Source organism: Epinephelus moara, chromosome 8 (assembly GCF_006386435.1).
Source record: "Epinephelus moara isolate mb chromosome 8, YSFRI_EMoa_1.0, whole genome shotgun sequence".
Lineage (NCBI taxonomy): Eukaryota > Metazoa > Chordata > Actinopteri > Perciformes > Serranidae > Epinephelus > Epinephelus moara.
In genome coordinates this window covers 36265935-36288326 of record NC_065513.1, presented here as the reverse complement: position 1 = coordinate 36288326, position 22392 = coordinate 36265935, and the positions used below count along the sequence as shown (strand labels likewise).

Sequence of the window (22392 nt, the reverse complement as noted above, 5' to 3'; positions counted from 1 at the left end):
TCTGACAGCTATCGAGCTTTTAAAATTGGCATTTATCAGCATCATTACTCCTCTGCCTCTTGCCTTACATTAACTCTCTGCCTCTGCCTACATGCAGCACATTCATTCTTTCTTTTGTCTCTCTGCATGATTGTGCACAACCCTACGGCTCATACGCCACCCTTTCACTGTGACCTGACACCTGCTCAGTAGCATCAGCATGCATGAGTGTGTGCGCGCATGTGTGTGTGTGTGTGTGTGTGTGTGTGCCATAGAAACCATCCTACTGTAAGTGTGTGCATCTCTATACGAGTGGGTGTAAACCATGCATGTGCTCAAGTGTACGTTGTTACATGGTTATTCTGCTTGTTGCCTGTTACCTTGTCAAACTGGTCAGATTTTAAAATAAGCATGAACTTCTTGTTGTGTGAGTCACACGAGCCTGCAGATCTTACAGATGGTGTTTTGGTAACAGGAAACTGCCCACATGGCTTTAAGTTTCTTGATCTCAGCAGTTCAGTTCTATTGTGATAAGTTCCAGTGAAGTTTTTCATTCAGGGACAAGAGGCAATCACACTGCCGCTGTGGTCATTTGCTGCTTTCCAATGAGTCAGGGTTGTACTTCGAATATATTTGTGCAGGGGCCACGTTGTTTATTGATCACCCTCTCTGCGGTAACCTGTGGCTTTTCTTGTCAGCTTGTTTGTTCCCTTTCTTTGTCTGATTCAAATTAAAGATTACTGTTAGCATGATTAACGGATCTTAATGTGATTTTCAAACGTCCCTCACAGCAGAATATGTTTGGTTCTTTGGGGGTTTGTTTTATTTTCTCGATCAACTGTTTCTACTGCCGGGAGAAAATGGGTGATCCCCAGTGTTCCCCACTGTTGTTCATTCTGGATGAATGTCTCCTCTGTATAATTTGTTTAAAAGGATTTAGTTTAATCGGAATGAGAGCCGTCAAGAAAATGTCTGTGATGTAAAATGTGCAGCAGGAAAACAATTGATACCAGATATAGCTTCTATATATAGCTTCTATAGATATATATTCAAAGACAAAGTATAAAATATAAAGAGTACCACTTTGATCTTTTCTAAGAATGTATTTTGATTATGTAAATGAGCACTATGATTCTGCTTGATTTAAAAAGAACAAAAAAAGGCCTATTCTACGGTGTCTCTCATATCCTTTAGGTATGGGATTAAAACAGCAGCATTAAATCAGTGCATGGTGATCTTCTCTCTCCTGTTCATATTTAAAAAGCTCTGTCTATTTACCAGCACTGTGTCAGTCAGTGAGACTGTATTGTGAGGTTGTCTGGCCTTTCTCGCAGGCCTTGGGATGATAAAACATTCTAGAGGGGGTTTCTTTTTCTGTGTTTGCATATCGCTGCTGCTATGAACAACTCTGATCCAATCAGCCTCTGCTATAATGACCTTTGTTGTGTAATTGATTGAGGATATTCCATTTTAATGCATCAACTGCAAGGACTTTGCATTTACTTACAAATAAAGAGAAACATTTACAGAATATGTCAACACATTTGCTTGGTTTGTTTTTCTTGTTTATATGAGAAAGAAGCCAGGCTGGAAAGGTTTGTTCCCGCAGTAGGACTTGTTTAAGGTTGGAGCGTTTTAGTTTGAAGGTCAGATTTAGATGTTGATACAGAGTTTTGCCCCTGAAAAACAGAGTCGCCACAAACAAGCCATTTGCTTCCCCTCCCTCCTCTTCCTGCTGCTGTAAGTGCTGGTCATCATGGCTCAGAGAGCCGGCACTCAGAGCACAGAGATGCCTCTCAGCACCATGGAAACGTGTCAACATAACAAGCCATCCAAACTTTACACAAGGGCTCTGATTGGTGGCTATGAGGAAGAGCTCAGCACTTGCCTTTCTAATTAGCCCAAAGAGTTTGACCCTCCTATTGAGCAAGATAGGTTGCATGCACACATACCTGCTGGTCAAATGCAGTGCAGTGATTTCCCTCACAGGACAAACATTTGAAGAGTCTGAAAACAAACAAGCAGGAAAAGCAAAATTAAAGGTAGCAAAATATATTTTCCTCAGTATCAGTATCACCATTACTCAGCGTCAAAGTCATGGTTCATGGGAAGAAGTTGGCCAAGGAGACACTGCTGCCGTCTGTGCTGGAAGACGATGACGCAGAAACACAAAGTGAGAAGCTGCAGCTGGGAGAGGTAGGAAGCTGACCATCCGGCCAAGTCTGCTTGAGCAAGGGAAGTGTGAACAACAGGTAGGCGAGTGTAGGGCTGCTTGCAGGCAGATTTTAATGAAGTCTGAGATTGAATAAGACATGAGAGAGGGATTTGGTGAGAATTCAAAGCATGTTGTTGACCTGCAAGTGTACCTTTTGCTCTTAAAGGAACTCTTCACCCACCAAGTGACCATTCGTATATCACTTACTCACGCCATGTTACGTTGAATTCAGCAAGAAAACCTTGTTGAAGAATCCAAACATTGAAAAATGACTTGATGAATTGAAGTTAATGGGGTCCTTGTTTAACTACAGCAAAATTACATTAGAGCCTCCCTTCACAAACACTCATACAACTCCTGCAGTATAATCCAATTCTCTGATTCTGAACTAAAGGTCCAAACACACCAAACCAACATCAAAAGAGTGGTGACAAAGGCCGACTGTTGTGTCACCTCGCATCGTCTGTGTCTCAGCTAAAAAGTTGCACTTGATCACACCAAAAAGGCAACAGACAACGGGTAACTTGCATGTATGATCTTCACCTGTGTAAGAGGAAATAACTCTCCATACCAGCAGGTGGCAGTAGTCTGTCATTCAAAAAGGGAAACTGGAATATGGCCAGGACATATTCAAGATGCCAGTTAGCACGTCAACAACACAACCTGATACTGGAATAACAAAATATTTTCACCATGCTGTCACAAAAAATAACACAATTATGAACAGTTTCTGCTAAATAAAACAAACCCCATTGCTAAAAAATATAATCCTACCTTATGTAACAGGTTTGTTTCGATCTTACTCCCTCTTGACTTTAGCCACTTGTTTACTTTCCTCACTTTAGTTTTTCTTCTTGTGCACCGAGCTGGACTGCCAATCAGAGTGATTTCACACACTGACAGGCCCTGCCGTCTCCGATGCCCAATTCAACATTAAGAATCGGCCAAAAAAAATGGGCAACAAGGGCCGACTAGTGGCACCAGGGCGAAACCCAGGGCAACAGACATTCATCAGCTGCCCATCACTATCGGCTTGGTATGTCAGGGCCCTTACCCTTTAAAACACCAAAGTCACACACAATAACACTAACTAACTGATCGAGGCAGCAGTAGACCAACAGCTCCTGTGTTCAGCAAGTTCAGTTCCCAGTTGGAAAGGGCTGCCGGTTTGGGAAGCACTAAGTGTATTACTGGATAAATGAAACTTGGATTATACTGCATGAGTTGCGTGTGAGTTTGTAAATGGATGTTTTGATATGCTTTTGCTTTTTAAGTGCGGTTGCCAATGACTTTAACTTATTAAGAAATGTCTTTGGATACTTCATTCACCGGAGACATGGGAGAAAAATAATTAGCAAATGTAAATATAATCATAGATAAACTTAAATAGGCATTATTATCACTACTGGTTTTAGTATTACGGTGTACTGCAGTTCCACATGCAGAGGTTTGTCCAGGTGGTGTTAGCTTACCATAGCAGAAGCTGGTTTTTGCCTGCTGTGGGTTTATATCATTACTATCAAATGTTTAAAAAAAAAAAAAAAGGAAAACATCCAAATGTAATATACCCAGGTAGCCAAAATGACCTGGCCCAGATCTGGCCTGAACTCAGCATGCCGGGTTAAATTAGTCGGGCCGGGTTTGGTTGCCCAACTTGGCTGTGACTCGGAATGAATGACCCACAGAATCGGGCCAAATCAACTGGCCCAATTCCGGCTGCCGACACTGCCATCACTGTTATCAGCGTTATCAGAAATGACCCAGCATCGGCCCAAACTTGGCATGCCGGATAAAATTATCTGGTTGCCTGACTCTGCTGAGACTCTGCATGAACGTCACCCCGGAATCGGGCTGAAACAGCTGACCTGATTCCAGCTGCCTATACTACCATCACTGTTGTTGTAGTTTTTGAAAAGTGTAAGGACATGCATGAAAAGCTAATGCTAACATCAATAAGTCATTTTCGCTGAAACTTTAATCATGGAAATAAATAATATCAATTGCAAGGAGTATAAACAAACCTGTTTTTGGTAAAAACGTTGTCAACCCCCCACCACCACCACATTTGGTCCTGGTCAATGTTAACTCCATGGCTATGCCCTTGAACTTATACACAAATGGTCATTTGGGGATAAAGTATTCCTTTAACCGTAACATTCTCTCTAGACACGTCTGAGCACTTTCCTTGCCCAGGGCGAGGAAATAGAGGCTCAAAATTACAGGCTAAAGACCTGCAATTTTCTTTTTATAGATTGCTCTTTTGACCTGTGTACGCGCATGAATTTATTTAATAGAGGGGACTGAGAGTGTCACCCTGAAAGTGTCTCAATTACACTTTTATGTAGTCTAATCACAAGGCTGCGTGCTCTAAAGCAGCACATTTTTAAATACAAAAACCTTTTGGATGTCCACACAAAAAAAAAAAATGCCTTGGAACATGTGCAGTACCGCTCACATTCCAAATGATGGTATTACTGAGTAGCATATTTAGAAATGAAAATAACAATATATAACATGGCTGACTGAGAAGCGTAGTGAATATGCTGCAGAAATAAAGGGAGTATAAGATAGCTAAAACAGTCTCTGGCGAAAGAGGTTAAAGGGAGGTGGGAAGAAAGGAGTAGGTGGGAAGGGAAGTAGTTACAAAGACAGGGACAAGCTCAAAGAGACAAGTTCTCCACATTGATGGACTCAGTTGTCCAATGTGTAGGTATCAGTTTTATTCTCCTGGCAGCAAATCCATCAAATCTCCTCTCTCAGGCTGCCAACAACAGCCAGCTTTGAGGAGTCACGATGTCTCACTTTCTCATTCTCCACCCAGCAGAGAGTGAGCCGGACAGAGGTCGACATGCGTGGGCCAAAGGACAAACGCACAAGTCCTGTCGGGAACATGCTAGATAGAGGTGAAAGAGAGGGTGAAGAGGAAGAAGAGGAGGAGGAGGAGGAGGAAGATAATGAAGAGGAGGAGCTGGGAGGAGAGGAGTGTGTGATCTCTGATGAGGACTATGACACAGATCTGGAGCTGGGAGGTAAAGAGGGGAGAAAAACAGGGTGGAAAAGTTATTACATTTTATCATAAAGGGTGTGATGTTCCCTCTTATAAGAAAAAAAAATGGGGAAATGGCTCGGTGATGTGAGTCATATGTTTGAAATGAAACATTTCATCCTGTTATTTTCTGTCTGAAATGATATTTCATACGAGGCTCCAAGAGTACAAAGTATTTCGGCGTTGAGTCTTAATTTGATCTCGATCAGAGTGCTCATTGATAAGGCGAAGCCCTCCTGTCACCCCATCTGTTCATCTTTTCCCTTTTGCCTTTCCATCTTCTCATTCTGTAAATGACTTCAGGAAAGAAAAAAGAAAAACAAAACAAAACAAAACAGTAACTCCTACACGCGCCTGCCCACACAATGTGAAGCCCTGCTCTGCATAATGATTTCATCCCAGTCTTTGTGTCAGGCTTCCTTTTCACCAGAAGTGAAAACCATCTGGTGTGAATGAGCTCCCCTGACAGGGCCAAATCAGCCATGAGGGAGTTTTCAATATCACACTCAAAAGGTCCTCCTTCGAGGGAAAGTGCCACATCTCTCCTTTTTACAAAGAGGTTTTGATAGCGAACAATTCAGACAGCCAGTGTCTTTATTCATGTTGCAGATAAGGAGGAGGCGTACGACCCGACGGGGCAGACGTGCTACATGGAGGCGTGTAAAGCGTTACAGGTTGTACCTGCCTCATATTTCCTGCGGCACATGCAGAATAGCAAGCTCTCCATGACGCATTATGGTCTGGGGCCTCAGGTACGTTCATCATAAGTTAGGGATTGTATGAAAATTATTACAAGGGTAAGAATAAAGGCAGGGTTGTGTCATTTTTCTTTTGGCTGAAGGGAGGGTAGCCTGAATGAATGCTTTTATTTATCTATTTCCAGCCCAGACTTATATTTCATTAGTCTTTTATTCTGTTGTTTTTATCATTTAGAGTCCAGGTGTGGGGCAAACATATTTCAGTGCTCGAGTGTCTCTGCAGGCACTGAGCTGCCATCTGTGGCCAGTACACTCATCCAGTGACGATAACAACTGTTTAAGGGAAACCCTGGTATTTTTCAAGCTGGTCCCATGGTTTAGCATCTAATGCTCAGTTTCCACCAAACACTTTCTGTATGGTACCTTTGGAACCAAAGTTAACCCTTCAGACATGGTGCCTAGACCCGAGCGTTTCCACTGAAAACAGTAATCTTTCATGTGAGTGTGGTTGTTGTCACTTACTGCTCCGTTCAACACTCTCCGTTATTTCCTCCTTTATCAGTCTGCACCTTGTCTGTCCGTCCTGGTAGAGGGATCCCTCCTCAGTTGCTGTCCCTGAGGTTTCTACCATCTGGAAAACATGAAGTCAGGCGCTGTGGGTGCTATTCTGGTGCCTTTTCTGTGCCAGCTTTCAAGAGTGCGGCAGCAAGTTGCATCTTAGGTTCTTAAACAACCTAAACCAGCATCATATCATAGCCTGTTTACCTAAAATCCTGAGTGCAGAGCTGATCTTCCAGGCGCTGCGTTCAAAAAGTTGAATTCTGTTTATCTCAGGGTGCAGCCGTCGCGCCCTGGAAAAAACCACTCGGAAACACGTGCACACCGTGACAGCATCACTCTGGCATTTGAGTGAACCTGACGCATGACTACATTGAAAACAGTACATTTTAGGGCACTAAAATCACGGCATGTGTACGGCCCCTTATTCACTTAAACACATAAACATGGGGAAATGGGACCCAGGTTAAAAAATACCAAAGCTTCCCTTTAATATCGAAGAAAAATGATTTATTCAAAATTTGAACTTATATAATTCCACTTCTGATGTATGCATTGGTGGCTGTAGTGAAAGTTGTTATGCAGTTAACATATTAAGCTTATAGTAAAATTAATTTTACAAATTTTAAAATACTTCAGAGTAGCTATAATAAATAATTTTATAACAACAATATATCACAATGATAGCCATTATGTTGAACCACAGACTGTATATAAAGATGGACAACATGACAGCTCCCTAAAAGTGGAGCCAAAACATCTCTGTCGCCCCCTGGTGGCTGGCTGCAGTACAGGTCATAAACCCCACCCCCTCTGTTTTAGCGGATAGGACATCGGCAAACTCAGAGTACACGTCAAATAAATTTTTCCTAAAAATACCTCCTGTCACTTTAGGTTGTTCTTATCACATTGATGTGTTCATTCTTGTAGTATATGTTTGGTTGTAACTAGTTATTTGTTGCTATTAAAGGGGGGGGTGTTACGTCATGATTGACAGCTGTGTTTGCTAATCACTGTGCTTGCGATCAATGGGACTCCTCGCAATTGGTCAGACAGGTGTATGGGCCAAAACTTGAGACCGCGGAGATCGCTTCTGTGCAGACTCTGGCTCCAAATGACACCACCAGCGCAAGATGGCAGCAGCTGTACCCGGAATATTTTGGCTTCATTTTTGTACAGTGGGAGTAATTGGAGACACGTCGTCCATCTTTCCACACAGTCATTGTGATGAACCTCAGAGAATTATCGGCTAAATCTGAAGCTCCTCTCGGCTTTACAGCGATTTATTGTGAGCTCCAGCTTGTTGTTTAGCTGTTGGGCAAATTAATTGTTTTGGTTTACTCTAAGCGCGTCACTTTCAACTGCAGCAGGTGGCTGTTATCTATGGAAAAGCTCTAAAAAGCACCAAAAAGCACAAAGAAAAGTAAGCAAGTAGCTGGTGAACATAGTGGAGAGTCAGATATTTCCCACAGGAGTTGGTAGAGACCACAAGTGGGGGGCAGCAGGGGGTTAGAGGGTATTTGATCTACAAATATTTTAGCCTCTTTGTCTCTCTCCTGCTATTTCAGACCAGACCAGACTTTTTTCTTTTTTCCAGTGAATGACTCATTAATTCAAAGTCACATTCCCCTCCAGGGGGACTGCACTGATCATGGCAAAGTCTGGGGAGCACTGTGTTAAGTCCAGTGCAGCTGTGCCTCAAGGAGTTTTCAGTCTTTTCCCGAGAAACAGATCATGCATGTACATATCTCTGCAGTACACTTTACATGTAAAACAACACGGGGCGAGTCCATTAGATCGATGTAACACATTCAAGTGGAGAGCCCCTCCCCCCTTTGAAGTGCGGCTGCTGGCATTGATTTACACTCAGAGAGAGCTCATTATGCAGATCTACATTTTAATCTGCCTCCAGGGAAATAATCTTATTTTTGATCAGAATGACAGCAAATGCTTTTGACTTTGTGACCCATGTACATGTAGCTTTATTATTCGGTCCTGTTGAGCATTAGACAGTGTTGTGTCAACATGTTTTAGCTCTCATGTAACCCTGAATACACACAAACATAGATCTACAGAGACATAATCAAGGGTGCTTCTGGCAGGGTTAAACTAAACAGGAAATCCATTACTACATGTTGGATTTAACTAACGGATCTTATTAAGTACATGTCCAAAAACACTTTCTGGCACGCTACCAAAAGAGGACCTTACATTTTAAGTTTGCTGCACCACATTCCGCTTAACTTAAACCTGTTGTCCTCATACGTGGACACTTTTATGTGCCATCTAGTGGTAGCAAAGGCACAATACACTAATCCATGTAAAAACAAGGTGGCGACCATCTCTGCCAAGTCAGCCTGCAGCCGATCTCAACACAAAAGTGGACAAGGTGTTTGCAATGTTAAGGCATTGAAATAAACAGTTTTCTTCTTTATTATACTGTTGTGACTAAACAAAAAAAAAACGCTGTCCACATATAAGGACTTCTGTTTTTCAAAAACTTTAATCTATTGAATGCTTAGTTTTTTATACTTATCAGGTCCTCGTCGTGTTAAATTGCTAGTAGAAATTAAAAAAGCATACGAAACAAAAGCTCAGGTCTCAGGAGGATACTCACTTGAGCTCATAAGTCACGTACAGTTCCATGTATTTCTAACAGTAAATCAATGTAAAATTGCTCTGCAGTTGTACATCTCTGACTGAGGCAAGAGTACATACTCTGCAAATGTGAAAATCCATTGCCTGCAGCTCTTAGCAACACATTCTGACATTTTCACAGGCTTCCACCGGTCCATAACGCTGTAAATGAAAGTTGTAAAAGTAAATCCATTCCCTAACAAGCCATTTCCCGAGGTTTCAGCTTCGGTGGCATCGTTCAGACAGATTGAATTGGACTTTAAATAAGTCTTCACCTGTCAATCACAGAGAGCAGAAGTAAAGTAACAGAGTGCAGCTGCCCAAGGTTATTTGTTTTAATGTCTTGCAAATTGGTTGGCTTCTCAAATCTTAGAGAAAGATCCTCTGCATGCATCTGAACACACTATCCTCTGATGGGGCTCTCATTTTTCTTTAAGATCAAGTTAACATAAGGCTTCATGCAGCCAACTTTCTCATTAGCCATGCTAGAAACTATAATTTTCATGTTCTGCGAGCTCCATTTCTGACCCACGCCTCCACACAGCTCCATTCTGCTTCATTTGTCTCACACAGGTTTAATATTCCCCTCTCTCTGTCTCTCTTTCTGTCTCACTCTCTCCCTCTCTGCCCACCTGCATCAGTGCATCTACTCTTTTAACTGGAATACAGATAAGAAAATATACTGCAGTGAACAAACACAAGAATTTCACTTTGAGGGGGGGCTGGTTGTGTGTTTGCAGGGCACCAAAGCACTGGCAGTTCCCCTGGTAACCAACACTTCAGTACTGAGGCTGAACCTGCGAGATAATTGGATGGAGGGAATGGGCGGAGCTGCTATAGCCGAGATGTTAAAGGAAAATTGTTATATTACAGGTGGTTTCACTGGGCACTCAAGCATGCACACATTTTCTCTGCCTTTTCCCTCAGTCTGTCTCAACCTTTTCTGGCAAAAGTGTTGCCCCCACTCCCACTCGTACGCCACTCTCACCCCAATTATATGCCACACATGTCTGGGGTCCATGTTTAATATTTGTTAGATGTCAGTCAGTGCAGGACCCTATGGGGGGATCCATGGAGAATAACTCCTGTGAGTCACGCAGGCTCTTTGGGGTGGCGTTATTTTTACCATCCTTTGTCAGGCACCACTATTCAATTTTCCTGGGTAATCCAATTTTGGGAATATACAGTATAACAGATCAGTTGCCAACACAGAATTTTCAAGGAAACATATTTTTCGGATTTCAAATGAAAAAATATAGAAAAGTGCACTGAGTAGAGTTCAGATCTCTGCCACTCTAGACTTTTGAGTTCTCCTGTTAACAGGCACTGTATGTGAAATATAGATATGATGTAATTATGAGGATGAATGTTTCTAATAACTAAAACAGCCACAAACCTCTGATCCATGTCATTCATAACTGGACTTTAACGAGTATGAACTCTCTAGGCTACAGCACAACAAATTAAAAACTAAAACAGATTTAAAAAAACTTTGTAGCCTACTTATTTACAAGGGTAGAAGCACAAACTTTCCTGTGGATGTCAGTTTTTGAGCCCCGACAAAGGCCAAACTGTGTCCTGCAACAGACTGAAAGGCTTGTTGTTTTTAGCTGAGCCGATTCCTGTAAACTCGCAGCCCCTCTGGCCAGTTAAGAGCTGAGAGGCTTCAGCAGTCAATGAAATATAAAACAGTCAATAGAATAAGTTTTTCAACAACCAAGAGAGGTAATGGATGTGCACACAAAATATTAGGCTGATTGGTCCAGTAGTACGCACACGACGAAACTCATGACATCAGACAACAAACTCTTTATCTAAAAATAAATACCACTTCACATTGTGTCAATCACCTTTGCACAATGAGTCTGAAACTTTAGTCCGTCATGAAATTTTTTGGAACAGGTTCGATTTTCTGAAGAAAATGTGGCGGGACACAGTCGTGACAAGCCAGAGGAACAGGACGCACAGAATCATTTCATAACTCAGATAGCTCACTTTCAACAGGTCAGATAGTAATATTCAGGTGGATGTTGATGACGAGGAGGAGGATGTGGACCGCACACAGAATGTGGAGGACAGAGAAGGAGGACAGCTCCGCCCCTTCATGCCTCTGTGCCAAATGACAGACAGGAAAGGAGTGGTGTCTGTTTTAACTTTGTCACATATTGCGAATTTTCACAATGAATACAACAATAAAACGCTTAGATTTTTTTCGGATGATGGATTTAAAAAATGCATCCAAAAAAAACCCGGATTCAATGTGCAAAGGGCTTTACTTTGTTGAGCACATAGTGCAAACTTATAATCAGGGGAATATCAAATACAACTAAAAATACCAGTGATATAACAAGAAAGCTAACATCAGCATGCTAACATGCACATGTTTAGCACGTATAATGTTCTTTGACTTGTTCATCATCTTAGTATTGTAAGTTAGCAATACTAACATTTACTGTTACGCATTAAACACAGAGTACAGCTGAGGCTGATAGAAATGTCAATAATTTTGCAGGTATAATCCACAGTATTGGAAGAATTAAAGTTTTGACCTGATGATGATGCTATTGGAAAGATTATTAATCACTTAGATTAAAACTGAAGTGTGTGGTGCATTTGTTTTTTAAAAAAAGGAGGAGATAGCATGCGAGAATTATGACCAAAAATATTCAGAACTTTTTGATGAGGCCAAACTTTAAACTGAAGAGAGATAAGGAAAGGAATGATCGATAATTACCTCCTTTAGGGGGTTAGGTTTTCAATTCAGTTTGGTTTGTTTGTCTGTTTATCAGCAGGATCATGGAAAACGTACTGGCCCAGTTTTCATAAAACTTGGCTGAAGGGTGTAGCATGGGCCAAAGACAAATTTCACGTTCGTTAACATTGCAAGGTAGGGCATTTGGCCTTGGCAGAGGTCGGCGCTCTTTAAGTGCCCTTCTAGTTTTAGATGTGGCCTTAACTATTTTGTGAAACACTCCTCAGCCACTGACGAGTGTCAGGCTGCCAAACTGTGACAAAGCAAACTTGAAACAACATACATACAGGATAAAACTACAAAACATCTTTTGAATTGTGGAAAAATTCTGCTGCAGTTCTTCTCTTTGGGCCCTTTTTGTGATGGGAAACATATTAGCGTCTCCTGCCACGTATTGTTCTTCTGACCCGCCTCTTTTCACCACTTGTGTGCCATTCCCAGAGGTGGACCTAGCCGACAACAATCTCGGGGATTATGGGGCCAGAGCCATCGCTGAGATGCTTAAGGAGAACAGCACCCTGGTGAGCCTTAATCTGTCAGGAAACCATTTCACAGACCGCTCAGGCGAACACCTTGGCCCAGCACTGATCACCAATGCCAAGCTCCAGCACCTGGACCTCAGCCACAATGCTCTGGGAGAGCGCGCAGGTAGCACAGTAATTAGTTATACATAATAAAGGTCACATATTTTCTGTAACACCTGAGTCTTTTTGAAGAATGTAGTAACCATGGCTCCCAGTCTCATTAGGCTGATATTAAAGATTTTCACTGGAGATACATATTTTCACATAGTTTGCATTAGCAGCATCAGATAACTGAAGTGCTGGACCCAGCAAGTACATATGTCATTGATAGATGGCAAAGGACATTAAAGAGGTGTGACGAATAGATGTAAATGAGTCCTGTTTCTTTGGACAGAGCTCCCATGTTCTGCTTTTTACCAGATAGTTTGCTTTTAGGAATTCAGTTTAATTGATGTTAAAAACATCACTATATTGCCATAAATATTTGGACAGCTAAATGAAACATGTGGTCACTCAAACCTGACACCCATGTGATAAGTGGACAGCTCACATTCGATTTCCAGTTCATCCCTGAGGCGTTGCATGTGTCATAATCAGGCTCTGAGCCATGACAAATATGGTTTAACATCTCAAAAACAAGTGAATTAAATGCATAACTGAACATAAACAAAGCATGAGTGTGAGTAATAGTGGAATCAGTAGTTGTGTAAGTTGTGCATGAGGGATGAAGCGGTGTGTGAGTGTTTTAAGGTGCTCAAAAGGAACTAAAAAGAAAATTGAGGTAATGCTGCCATCATCCACCAACAGGCTCAGGTGTTGCCAGGGGGCACTATTAGTCATCCTGCCCAACACACAATGCAATAGAGCACACAGAAACTGCTGCTACTCTACAGCAGGTGTTGCCAACCAAGCGGCAACCTCTGGGGCTGAAAAATGAAGCCAAAGTGGAAGTGCCAAAAGTTGCAGTTCCTCAAATGGCCACTTGAGGGTGGCTCTTGAGGAGAGGTAATCCTAATAGACCCCCATGTTAAAATACCCAACTTTACAGCAGAAATAAACATGTTTACAGCCTGGTACAAAAGCAGTTTTGGTCTCTATAGCTAATTTCTCCCTTAATGACAACTGTAAGGGGGGTGAATTTACTCGTTTTCGTTTATTACAGCTTAAATTTATGTATAATTAAGAGCAGGCCGCTTTTAATGACAAGCTGTCTGTGAGGTGTCGCTACAGTCTATGAGTCAGATCTCAGCTCTACCCTCTCACCCAAATGTGCTCACTTCTGGCTCTAAAAATTCAAGATGGCGATGACCAAATGCCAAATTCGAAGCTTCAAAACGGGAGTCCATAAACCAATGGGTGATGTCACAGTGGCTGCATCCATTATTTATATACAGTCTGTGGCAGTGGTTCCCAGCTGGTCCAGGCACGGAGTCCAGATTTCTCCTTAGTCATTAATTCAAGGTCCACACAGTTAATCATATTCAGTGTCATACCTACATTTGGCCATGTCATCAAGCAGGTTTGCTGTTAGTCACTCACTCTATAGCAGGAACCAGCGCTTCAGAATAAAAGCTCTGTGCCAGAAATTCACTGTACTTCAAAATAAAGTGTGTGTTTTACAAACTTGACGCAGGAATCACTTGAGGTCCATTCAGAATGGACCCACAACCAACTTTTTGACCGTGACCCACCAGTTGGGAACCACTGGTCCATGGTTACCACACATGGAATTCCCTCAAGAAGTATACCATTGTCTCAGAGGGACAACACGTTTACATGTCGTTTTCTATATGTTCTCTGACATTTATCCTAACGATATGAGGCGGTCTTTGTGGGAAAAAAAAGCTTGTTTAGTGGACTAACTTTGCACTTGAAGGTTGCCCGTTCACTTACGTTTTAACAGGTCTGACGCTAATATGCGCCCCAGGTGTATCTAGGCTAACGGCTAACATGCTAACTATTATTTTTATGTCACTAGTCACTTGAAACAAATTTAGGACGATAGGAGACAGGTTGAAATAAACTGAAATTTCCCTTTAATGTAATATTCAGGGGCTGCACAGAATCTTTCTGAGGGCCGCCACTGGCCTGCGGGCTGCACTTTAAACAATTGTGGTCTAAAATGTCATTGTGTTGCAGCGTAGATTTCCCTTAATCTTCCTTAAAGCGCCTGTGGCCCAAAATAACAAAAAGGAAAATTGGTGACCGATACACATACAGTAATACGACATTCACATACTTTAAGTTACACTGTGAATAAATAAAATCAGACCATTTTGCTTTTTATTTCAGACGTCTGCAATTAATCCCAAAGCTCAGACATTTGTATCACTTGGCCAAAATTCATAAACTTTTCATCTATCCAAGATCAAAAACAGATAAATGCTACATTTCAGATTAGCATCATCTTGAACTTGTCATAAGTGACATCATTACTCAGTTAAAATCCAAACTATTTTACACATACGTTCTTGTGTTCACACATGAATGAATGAGCGTTTGTAAAAAAAAAAAGCAGCTGTAAGTGAAAGCAAAGCCCATTTTCTGCCTATAATAAGTGTATATACAATAAGGTTCTATAAAATGAGCAATTACTGGGATGAGTGCAGAATAATTTAACATTTGATTACTTGTGTCTCCTTTTATTAGATTTTTGGAAAACCCTTCTCATAAAACCAGTAAGAGTTTGCCATAATGGTGTAGGCTTATCTCTACACAGTCACAGGACAGCAGGCAGCAGCAGACTGTGGCATTCAAAGGTCAAGAACATTTTGCCTTCATTAAAACCTCTTTCAATTATCATGTGGATGAGCTCTGTGACAGGCCCCTTGTGGTAGAATGGCAAACCAGGATGCAATGAGCATCCGATGAAGGTAATTGAAAATAAATCTGTCTGTGGGAAAGGGGACACCACCATGTCTCATTGCCATGTGTGCCGCTATGATTCATCCCCACATATTCAATTTTATTTTCTCCACTGCTGAAATATCAAAGGACATCCTCATGCTTTTTGAGTGCACTCTTCCATATAGCAGAGAGAAAGCAGTGTACCAATCAAACACTCTGACATTCATGCTATGGTTTTATTGCTTTTTCAATCAGGCACACTGAGAGTTTCTCTTTCTGTGATTATGAACCACTGAGTGCTGCTGTGCACATTCTTATCCTCGTGGTGATAAAGTGGGTGAGATGATGATGGGTATCTTTCTCTTCGGGGTCGCTGCCTGTACAGCCCTCACTCACTTGTGCTTTTAGGCCATGAAACACACAATCACACCATCTCGCTAGAAGCTACTGGAGATTAGTTGCTCCCAGAGAGTGTAGAAGTGGGTGTTTGATTTTAATAAGTACTTCTGATTATGCTTCCTCACCGCTAAAAAAGCTGTCGTCTCAGATTTTTTCCCTGCTCCAGTCTGGATGCGAATACTTTTTTGAAAAAATCAGATTTCAACTATTTGAGAGATTGTTACAAACTGACTGATCATAATTATTTATATTCATTGAACAAGTCACTGAATTTACTAAGGGAATTGGGCATTTCCTTGTTTTCACAATGAAATAATGGAACTTTCTATTTTTATTTGTTCTTATCTTTTTTCCTATCCTAAGGGAAAACCCTCGGAGACTCTCTGTCAGAGAACACAGGGCTGAAATCACTAAGTCTGGCCTGGAACTGCATTCGAGGGAGAGGAGCTGTGATGTTAGCCAATGGCCTCGGGGTAATACACCTAAAAAAGATCAATGTTTGAACACTATATTAGTTTTTGAACTCAAAAAAAGATGTACAGGTAATACAGTGGAAGGTTAGACCAGGACAAGATTTTGCTGCCACAACAGCCTCTTCTAGGAAAGGCTGTCAGCAAGCCTTTGGAACGTGGCTGAAGAGATTTGCTCCTGTTCAGCCACAGAATCATCAGTGAGGTTGGACACTGATGTTGGGCAGGAAGACCTGGCTCACAATGTTTCTCATCCCAAATGTTGGATGGGGTTGAGATCAGGGCTCCGTGCAGGCCAGTCAAATCCTTTAACACCCAGCTCAGAAAACCATTTACAGACCTGGCTTTGTGCATGATGCCATCGTCATGGTGAAACAGAAAAGGCCCTTACCTAAATGTTTTCAGGAAGGTATAAGTACACTATTGTCTTAAATATCATTGCACGCTGTCATAGTACGATTTTCCTTAATTGGGACTAAAATAAACTCTGAAAACAACCTGAGACAAGTGCATAAAAATACCCGGACAGATGTGCCCACACTCTATATAGGCTACTTTTAATGGCGAGGGGATTATACCCAACTATATAATTTAGTGTACTTAAAGGTTATGTTTGAGGAAAAAACTTTTTTGAACCCTCCCCAATTGAAAAATGTTGGCATTGTACGTTCGGCAAACTACAGATACATTACATTTTTCTATTATTATGTAGGGGATACATTGAAACTTTACATTTCAACAACACTGTGGTTAAGGTGTGGTTAGGTATGGGCACAAAAAAAATTAGTTGTGATTAGGAAAACATCATGTTTAGGCTTAAAAATTCCAGTTTTGGTAGCACCGATGTCTCAGTAAAAACCAACCGCTTTTCGAGGTACTATCCTGGCACTTTCCTTGGTAAGGGACAACACTTTTCATGCTATTGCTGATAAAAAAACAAAGAAAGAAAGAAACATGTTTGATGGCTAAAAAGCTGCTGGAAACAGCAATAATTTGCTAAAAAAAATCAAACCAGTGTTGTTGTATGTTGGTCTCTCTTTGGCAGCCCGGTCTCACTCTGAAGTCGTTGAAATCCAACGTTTTGGCAGTGACTTGCGGCGTCAGACACTGACGAAAAAAGCTGTCCTTTAATGTCGACATGATATGCGGCCAGTCACCGTTTTAGTTAAACAGCGCTCAGTGGGACCAGAACTATAGTTAAGGCCACAAAAGTCTGACTAGGATGGACGGGTGGGGTTGTGGATGGGTCCAACAAACACCCACTTTCACCCGGGAGAGTGGTGTTTGTGTCCCATAGGATTATAAAACTAAACCCTGTTCTTTTTTCCTAAACCCAACCATGTGTGTTAGTTGTTGAAGGACAAAAACATCAATTCACGGTGTTGTACCAATGTAGCCCGTTTATTTTGAAAGGGACTGTATGTAAACGGTAAATTTCCTGTGAAAACAGAAGTGTATCTTGAAAAACGACAATGCATGTAAAAGGCAGAACTTGACATGGCGTCCCAGAACGTCAACAACCAATGCACCCAGGGTACCTTTCACTTCGTATCTGGGCGTGAAATTCCATTACCAAACATCAGAGTGAGAATGTGCTGACTTTGGTGTCACACCATTCACCATCCCCTACACCTCCAGATGACAAAGCCAGGTCATATGTTACTTTAGAAATGTTGATGAAATGTACAAATGTAGCATATTCGTGGTTTGCAGAACCGTACAAAGCCCACATTTTCTTCTGATGTCTTGCTGTAGAACCAACTGGAGCATCTACGATCTGCTCAGCCCAAAACAATTACCAGTGATAAACTTTAACAGAGAAACTTGCTTTTATTTACTTCTGTGTGAAATCAGATGACGCTGGGACAGGTGTAATGTGCTCCCTTTTGTTAATGCGCATGTACAGTAATGCCCATTGAATGGTCAGTTGGCTATGACAAAACTTTGGGACAAGCCATGGGGGATTTATTAAACCAGAATTAGAACGTTAGTCTGGTGATGCTGTTTCGAATATGTAAACAACACTTGTATATTAAGATTAATAGTATGAGTACAGCTGGATGATACTGTGTATCATAACCTGGATAACCAGCTTATCCTGTTTTATGAAACAGCCTCTTGGTCAGGTATTCACTGAGCTCCTCACAGCAGGAGAGACAAGAGACAGTGCTGAAGCAGTTCTTCTTTCTTTATCTTAATGACCAAGATGGTCAAGGAGACTCTGATCAATGTGCTGCACTGACAGGTTTGATTGATTCAGGTCATGAGAGGCTGATTACGTCAGCTCTCTTGCTTTAAATTAAGGCGCTCCCTTTGTCCTCAGATAATCTTGTTAGAGACCTTGTTCAAGTTTGATTTGTTATTTCATTTAAAATCTTACTTTATCACAGACACAATAATTTTCTGTTTTTTAGGGAAACATTTTCCTCCGAACGGTGGATCTGTCATTTAATGGCTTTGGTAGAGAAGGAGCCATTGCTCTGGGACAGGCTCTGAAAGAGAACGCTGTTTTGGAGGAGTTGAATGTGAGGTATGAGCCTTTGTTATATTGGGATCTGGTAATCGGATTACTTTACTGTACCTGGGTTAAACAGGGCAGAGGTTGCAAGCTCTGCTTAGATCATTTGTAATAAATCAAATGAGAGCAAATAATGTGTTTCACCTTGTGTGGTAGTAAGCGTGAGGCCAATATGAGACTCCAGGTGAGGTCAGTTTGCTCTCCCACATTTTTTACTAATAAATCTTTAGTTGTGGTAACCTCTGAAACTCTTAAAACGTAACCATAATTTAGTTTCTTCTGCCTCTGTTTTAACCTCAAGTAAAACAAACCTTGCCTCACAAATTCCCAGACATTTGGGCTACATGGATGAATAATGCCATTTAAAAAATAACACTTTATGATTGCTTCCCTCACACTCCAACACAATTTTTTTTTGTTCTCTCCGCTTGTTTCTCACCACAGCAACAACCGAATACCCCCTGAAGGAGCTCTCCGCCTTGCCATGGGCCTCAAAGTAAACAAGACAATCAAATCCCTGAACGTAAGCTGTTGAAAGATTGGTTCTTGCTTGGGAGTCAATGGGGGGCATCAGTGGGTAAAATGGGATAAATAAACGGATCACTGTACTTTGTTTTAATGTCAGCGCCCAAGCAGAGTTCTCAGGGTGTGTTATATTAACTGTCTGTAAACAAGTTAGTGATCGAAAATAAGTTATGGTTCGGACTTAAAATTGAGTTACAGCTTGAGCATTTAATATTGATTAGCCTACATGTGCACTCCTGAGTTGGAAATACTGTTTGGATGAAATAAACAAGTCTGAATACTTACAATGAAAAGCTAAATTAAGGCATTTTAAAAGTTTGATCAGTTAGTGAAAAGTTTTAAAGTTTAGAGACACAGTCTAACGTGCATCTTCATTAGTGGCAGCTCCATCTAGTCCACTTCTGTCTGTCTGGTTGATTTGATATTTTATGATTTGATATGACTAGTACACGTTTAATCACACTAACTGTACGTTCACACCAACAGCGACCAGAGCTTCCAAAACAGCAGAAGTCATTTATTTTCAATGAGAGCCCAGCAACTTGGGCGACTTGGGTGACCTGGTCGTCAGCCGCACGTCTTGGGCGACCAAAGTGACCGGAGCGGAGTTAAAACTCGTTTAACCTTATGGTAATGACTTCTGACGCGGTTCAGCGACAACCAATTGGAATGCTGACGTGCTTCGATGAAGCAGGTCCCAGAGAACAAGCCATGTAACTTTGGTACCTACAGCACACTTGTTCCAACATCGGAGAAGTTGATTACTTGCGCTCGCGCCCACTCAGTCTTTTATAGTGTGTTGCTGTTCGGTTACAGAGGCCAAAATAAAAAGAATGAGGCTTGGGACCACGTCACAGAGGTTGTTGGTTGGTCTAGTGAGTTTTAAAGTGTGTAATGTTAGTAAAAGAGGAGAGAATTGCAGGCTAATGTTGCGGCGTAGCATGCAAGTCTTCCTTGCTTGGTTTGAATGGGATGACATATTGCAAAGCAAAGCATTTTATCAACACAACTATGAACTTTTTGACTGGACAACAGCAAGCAGCAACTACGCTGCTTTCAAGCCAGTAGTCCGCTTTGCAGCTCCTTTAAATTGACAAGCCCGATCGAACGTTCATTGATTCATGTGATGAGCGACTAGAGCGACCAAAGCTGCCACAAATATTTTTGACAGTTGTGCTTCTTGGGCGTCCGCGAGAGACTTTGCCTCTTTGGAAGCTTCTGGTTTGAACGTACAGTAATATGTGGTTGTGTCCACCAAACATTTTCAGTGTGGTACCTTTGGAACCAAAAGTAACTCTTCAGATGTGGTACCTAGACCTTATGTCTGTTTAGCATTTCCACCGCAAACAGTACTCTTAAATGTGGGCGGGGTTGTTGTCACTCACTGCTCTGTCCAGCACCTGCTATATTTACTTATCACCGGTGACATAGAGGGAAGTCAACACCTCGGGGGGGGGGGACAAATGCACATGTTCTAAATATTAAGGGGGGGCTGGTCCTCTCCAATATACACCTATGAGTCCCTTAAACATGGTGCATTGTCCTTTTTACATTAAAAAAGGAGATTTGTGTTATCTGCTATATTTAGAGTTGATGTTAGGCAGATTTTGTCACCATTTTGAAGCCGCTTCAATCCCAGGCTAGCTGTCTTTGTGATAAACTTATTTCGAGATGACGCAAGAAGTGGGAATCAATTTTAAAACACCATAATAGCCTTAACAACTTACCACATCCTAACCACAGTAAAGACCCCCACTGTGGTGTTATTGCCTTATTCTTACATTCCTAATGTTTTTCTTTGGCCAGATGGGTAGGAACCCCATTCAGACTGCTGGGTGCTACGGGATCCTCAAGTCTGTACAGGAAAACCCAGATTCAGCCGTGGAGGCATTAGACTTCTCGGTAAGTCAAACATATTCCACCTCTATGAGACTTTGAGCGAATCTTCTTCTATTCAAACTTATTCACCAGCCTCTCTGTATCACTCTCTCTAGGACATCACAGTGAACCAGGATTTTGAAGATCTGTATACGGCAGTGAAAGAAATATTCCCTGCGCTTACAGTAAATCACGGGGGCAGAATTGGCACATTCAGAAAAGCAAAAGCTTGAAAAGTGTTACTGTAATTGCTGTACTTTTATGCCAGAGAAGATGGAAGGAGTCTTGTCAAAGCCCTGTGGACGTTTTCATCCATAGATGGAGCGAAGGATGGATACATGGAAGGATATCATTTTAAAAAGATGTCACTTTTTTAAAAAAGAGCCGTGAGAGCATGTTCCACTGAATGAAACGTATTTATATCAAATAAAACTTGTTAAATACGCAATCAATTTAAAATAAAGATTATTCAGAGAGAGTTTGTTCACTTTATCAAATGAAACAGTACGTACACTGCATGCGTGCCTGCCTGAAATATAGTGTTGTTAAAGTCATTGAACACAGGCATACAATACAGGTATTGAGCATGATTCTTTTTAGGTATGATCTGATTTGATGTTATATAATGTCAGTGGGTAGAATGATGGAGAGGATCAGAGAGCACCGCATTGTGTATGAAAAGAAGCGAAAGTGGGTTGCACAAAAAGGATTTAAGTACTGCATGACTGGTCTAATAGAAAAACCAGCTTTGAAAGAATGATCCAGTGTTAGATAAGAGACCTGTTTACTGCGGCAGGACGACTCCAACACTGCTAGATACAGTAAGCTGTCATTTAGAGATGTGTATCATACACCGCCAAAAAAAGATCTCTAACTTAGTCATTTCATTTCATGTTATTAAAAAAGCAGCAGAAGTGTGGAGTGATCTCACTGTAATGTTTTTGTTTGACATCTTACATTGCATGACTGAGTTAGATCTATTTATAATCTTTAAATGCAGCTGAACATTTCAGTACAGTGTTATGGTACTTAATGTACTTTACTTGAGCTTTATATTTTATGCAACTACATGGCTCTGGGGAAGGATTTTCAGAGGAAAATATTATATTTTGTGGTCCACTACCTTTATCTGATGACTGCAGTTCCTTTACAGAGAAAGAGTTTAAGATTTTTAATTTCCTTTTTTAATTAGCAGCAAAGGGAACAGCTGCAAAACTAGAGCTACAATAATTCAGATAATGTATAGTAATTTAACTTTTAACATAATGCATTTGTAAAATATCAGCTACAATAATATTCACACAGATGTCCAAAGCATTAAGTAGGATATGTAGCATAGGATGAAA

At 41.3% G+C, this 22392-nt stretch overlaps 1 protein-coding gene across 2 annotated transcripts; it reads left to right on the top strand.

Annotated features, from left to right (window-relative positions):
- Nucleotides 1–1933: 1933 nt before the first annotated feature.
- lrrc74b (leucine rich repeat containing 74B) lies at nucleotides 1934–21791 on the top strand. Of its 2 annotated transcripts, none has more exons than XM_050050650.1 (10): nucleotides 1934–2175; nucleotides 5019–5223; nucleotides 5850–5992; nucleotides 9874–10006; nucleotides 12327–12533; nucleotides 16019–16128; nucleotides 18540–18655; nucleotides 19088–19166; nucleotides 20975–21070; nucleotides 21163–21791. In XM_050050650.1, exons 1-10 carry the CDS (start codon nucleotides 2077–2079, stop codon nucleotides 21277–21279), a joined length of 1305 nt encoding a protein of 434 aa, XP_049906607.1. In that variant the 5' UTR covers nucleotides 1934–2076; the 3' UTR covers nucleotides 21280–21791. The 2 variants fall into 2 exon arrangements, with proteins under 2 accessions (XP_049906607.1, XP_049906606.1); XM_050050649.1 differs by having other exon boundaries at nucleotides 5016–5223.
- Nucleotides 21792–22392: the final 601 nt, after the last annotated feature.

What these genes read in the sequence shown, in the direction of transcription:
- lrrc74b (XM_050050649.1), top strand. Translation starts at nt 2,077, where the DNA reads ATGGTTCATGGGAAGAAGTTGGCCAAGGAGACACTGCTGCCGTCTGTG. An exon ending in ATTATGGTCTGGGGCCTCAG is followed by an intron (nt 5,993 to 9,873) that starts GTACGTTCATCA and finishes GTGTGTTTGCAG; the next exon opens with GGCACCAAAGCACTGGCAGT. An exon ending in TGCTCTGGGAGAGCGCGCAG is followed by an intron (nt 12,534 to 16,018) that starts GTAGCACAGTAA and finishes TCCTATCCTAAG; the next exon opens with GGAAAACCCTCGGAGACTCT.